At 29.5% G+C, this 4,363-nt stretch overlaps 1 protein-coding gene across 1 annotated transcript; it reads right to left on the minus strand.

Annotated features, from left to right (window-relative positions):
* Positions 1–561: 561 nt before the first annotated feature.
* LOC133822064 (WAT1-related protein At5g40240-like) lies at positions 562–3,979 on the minus strand. The gene is made up of 7 exons (XM_062254270.1): positions 3,765–3,979; positions 3,594–3,659; positions 3,370–3,483; positions 2,003–2,240; positions 1,710–1,868; positions 1,169–1,320; positions 562–1,066 (listed from the first exon to the last, which is right to left on the minus strand). The coding sequence occupies exons 1-7, from the start codon at positions 3,935–3,937 to the stop codon at positions 865–867; spliced, it is 1,104 nt and encodes a 367-aa protein (XP_062110254.1). The 5' UTR covers positions 3,938–3,979; the 3' UTR covers positions 562–864.
* Positions 3,980–4,363: the final 384 nt, after the last annotated feature.

The following is a 4,363-nucleotide window of genomic DNA, read 5'->3' on the forward strand; positions in this document are numbered from 1 at the left end:
CAAAGAGGAGGTTACCTGTTTGAATTTTATTTTTAATATAAAAATAATAATAAAAGAAGTGGAATGAGATACTGAGGAAATGATTAGAATGATTTTTCATTCATTATATTGTATCTGAATTATTTCATATTGCAAAAATCTCCCCAAACAAATTATTTAACATATATTTAATACAGTATAAATAAGGCAACTTAATTAATTGGTTTAGTATAATTAATTAATTACTTGACTCTTGACTCTTGACCTTTGTTGTTTAGTTAATATATTATTGACTCTTGTTGTTGAGTCAATATTTATGCACTTACATCATACTAGTAGAATTGCACATGCAAGCATGTGCTGTCATTTATATATTTTAAATAGTTTTAATGCCAAAAATTATTTATTTTCTTATGAATAAATCTGCTAATTATATAATCTGCACAACATGAAGTATTCAAGATTTGTAATATATCCACGGGTATTTCACTACTTTAGCAATGAACTGCTTTATCTTAAATACAATTTTAAATCTTTGAAAAATTGGTAATAACACAAAAATTTTAATACACTACACACGTGAAAAAAAATATGAAATACATAAAAAAATATTAAAAAACAAATAAAAATTCAAATGAGGCCCGTTGAGGTGGGAATTGTTCCCTACTCCTGCCTCATTTAACATATTTGGGGATAAAAAATTGTGTCCATCCCTATCACGTTCCTCATTTAGAGGTAGAATTTTCACAGAGTTCCGTCCCGACGAAGAATATCTATTCTTGAACTACAAGTAATCACATTTTACACCATGAACTATCATTTAAATACTGAATACTTAAATGTGTGGAATATATTTACATGTACACCTATGTCTCATGTGATATTCTATAGTGGTAATTTTTTGTTTGTTAACTGTGGTAAGTTTTGGAGAAGAGGGACCTTGTGATCAAACAATAATTCCGAACCATGTGGATTTGCTTCAGCTACCCCACCACTACCACCACCCTCTTTCTCCATCTTCTCTTCTTTGGCCTTTCCCCACATCACCCCATAAAATCCACTCACAATTATAATTGCCCCTACCAAACTGCAAAAACAACACTCACATTGGCTTTGGCTTTACTTAATTATGTATCACATTGTGTTCATACTTAGAAAAAAGAAGATAGATTACTATAACTATACGTACCATCCAAGATAAAGGGACTCTCCCAAGAAGATAGCACCCAAGAGAACAGTGAATATAATCCCTAGAGGCTTGAACATAGAGCAATATAGTGGCCCAGCTTTCCACACGCACCATGTAATTAGGGTGTAACGGATCACAATTGACACAATTGCCTGCACATCAGTACATATCATATACTCGACAAAATAATTTTAAGATAATTTTCTTTGAGTAACGATAAATGAACCTAAAATATACAACTAAACATTACACACATCGACACGACAGTTTAGCTTAATCAATCGCATTTATCAAAATTATGACTCATTATGTTTCAGTGAGTAGATATATATTTTGGGTAAGCATATCATTACTCATTTTCGATATACTCAAAACATATCGAGATCATTTTGCATACATAATAAAATTTAAAAATAATAATAATTTACCTGCACCAATTATTCTATAATTACTTAATATAAACAAAACAATGAGTGTTTGAAATTTAACAACGTATTAGTCTTGTTCTGTATATGATGAATGATCAGTTTCATCTGCTTACAGTGTACAAAATTGCAACCAAACCCATGTCAAGTTTTAGCTTCCAAGCACTTGTATCTTTGACCACAATGAGAGAAAAAACTGCAGCCATAAGAGCTGAAAATGAGATTTGATATAAGACTGCCAATAGCACAGCTGGGTACTTTCTCTGAGTTGATGCCTGCATGGATATACAATGCAAACATTTGTACAATGAGTAGTTTAAATAAAGAAAAATTAATGCTTCTCAGTTTGGTAGAGTTTTCATTCCGAGCTGAGATGTTTACTTTTTTTCATTAATTAATTTGTCCCAACCTGCAAAATGTACCATAGAGAAGAGAGAAAACAGTCTGCTGCAAGGAAAAGACCTCCAAGGGCCCATTCTGATTGTGATGAGAATAGAAGTTGAATGGGTAAATTGGGAAGTAGAGAAAGTTTTTGTATAATTGGTGGGCCTTTGTATAGTGTCACGGTAAACGCTCCTGCTATGGATACTAATGTCCCCAAGCATTTGGCTTGGCTACTTGAGCTTCTCCAATCTATAGTTTCCATCCTAGAATCACAAAAGTGGAGGGTGCAATTCAATATTGTCTCCTAAATATTTTATTTTAAATAAAAGTATATAAAATAATATTAAATTGCAAATAGTATAGCTCCCTATAAAGAAATCTCTAACAATATTCAATATAAAATGAACTGGTCTTTAAAATAAAAAGATATGCGTTTAGTAGAACAATTTTCGGTGCGATTTTTTTTTATAATCGTGTATATTGTAGTTATTTAGAGTACTTTACAAATTTTCAGAAAATTTTGAATAATTTACAGTGCCAAAAACTAGGTTCAAACATGTTATTTTTCATACACATAAAAAAATTAATCACGCATATAATAATTTATTTTTAAACTAGTTTTCGACACTGTAAATTATTCAGAATTTTCTAAAAATTTACAATATACTCTAAATAAATACAACATATATAGTCATAAAAAAAAATTATGCCAAAAATTATTTACGAATTAATAACACAAAATATCTTCACTGGTAGAACTATTTTTGAAGCCCGAAGTAAGTTTCCAATTTTTTATACATATTAACATGAAATATATTTTTTTAATTGATTATATTGAATTTAAAATATGTCGCATTAAAGAATATGTGTGTCAATAATTATAAATAAAAAATAGTATTAATCTTGACTTTTGAGTGCATCATGATATCATCCTTCATTTATTATTAAAGAAAAAATTGAGAGGCTATTATATCTTATTAATTTCACAAATAATGGTCATACGAGTTAGTTAGTGAACACCCTTTTCAAAAGAAAAGCTTTATTTGATATACAATTATTTTGGGACACATATATATATATAGGACTGACATGACATGACCAACACATATCATATCAATGTCAAGCTTTTGTTATATACACGTAAGAAAATAATCATCTGTTTTATAACAAAGACATACTCTTAGTAATAGTTTGGAAAAGGGGTGTTGAAAAAACAACCGCAAATGCCTTATCCAACAACGACACCAGTCTCATTATATATTATATTATCTAATTACTGATATAATAATGTTATATTGACTAAATCTTAAGAATGAACTAACTACAAATAGTGAACAAAAGGGTCCAATAAGTCTAACAATTATAGAATAGTATTAGAGAAGAGAAAAAGACCTGAAGATGATTGCAAGTATGAAAGTGAAAGCTGGGATGAGATTAAGCATGGCTGTTCCAAGTGTGGGAGAACTATAGTCTATACCCACATAACCAAAAATCTGCCCTGAACACCTGCATTTATGTTATTAAACAAAATATAAATAATTTTTATAAATTAGTTTGAACTTTTCTTTTCTCATTCTTAATAATGATCTTGAATAATATAATATATGTATACCTACCCAAATAAGGCAAGAAAGAAGAATCTGCAGACTATGGAAGAGGTCAAGGGAGGGAGGTGTGAAGATCTGTGAATTCAAATCAGAAATTATAAAAAGTTGTGAAGAATTTATATGATGATGATGATGATGAAGATGAAGAAGAAGAAGAAGAAGACTAGTAGTACGTAGTACCTGTGAAAAAGATAGGCAAAAGGGAGAAGAATAAAGGCAGAGATGGCATTAGAGTAAAGAGCCAAGATATACTTGTTTGTTCCATCTGACATGGCCACTTTTGTCACTACCATGTTGCTTGCTTGAGCCAAAATCGCCATAACCATTCCCACAAAGGCCACCCAATTCTCCATATCTCTCTCTCTCTCTCTCTCTCTCTCTCTCTATATGTGTATATATATATATATATATCTGTGTGGGTGTGTGAACTCTTACAAAAAGAAAAGAATATATGGAATCTTCAACAACTTCAATCATCTAGCATATTACTTTTTCTATACTGTATATTAATTTGTTAATCATTTATTAAGAGAAATTAGTGGGAATGAACTTTTTTTTAAGTTACTTTTGATAATTTTTTTTTCAGAATTATGTCTATTTAAAAAATTTATTAATTGTCTAAATTTTTTTATCAATTGTTTGGTTGTCTGAATTTTTTGACTATTTAACTAAAATTTTTGACTAATTATCTAAATTATCAAATGTTATTTTGTAAAAAATTATGAAAATTAGACTAGATTCCAAAATAATTTTAAAAATAAACTATTTTGCCAAGAGAT

This window comes from Humulus lupulus, chromosome 3, assembly GCF_963169125.1.
Source record: "Humulus lupulus chromosome 3, drHumLupu1.1, whole genome shotgun sequence".
Lineage (NCBI taxonomy): Eukaryota > Viridiplantae > Streptophyta > Magnoliopsida > Rosales > Cannabaceae > Humulus > Humulus lupulus.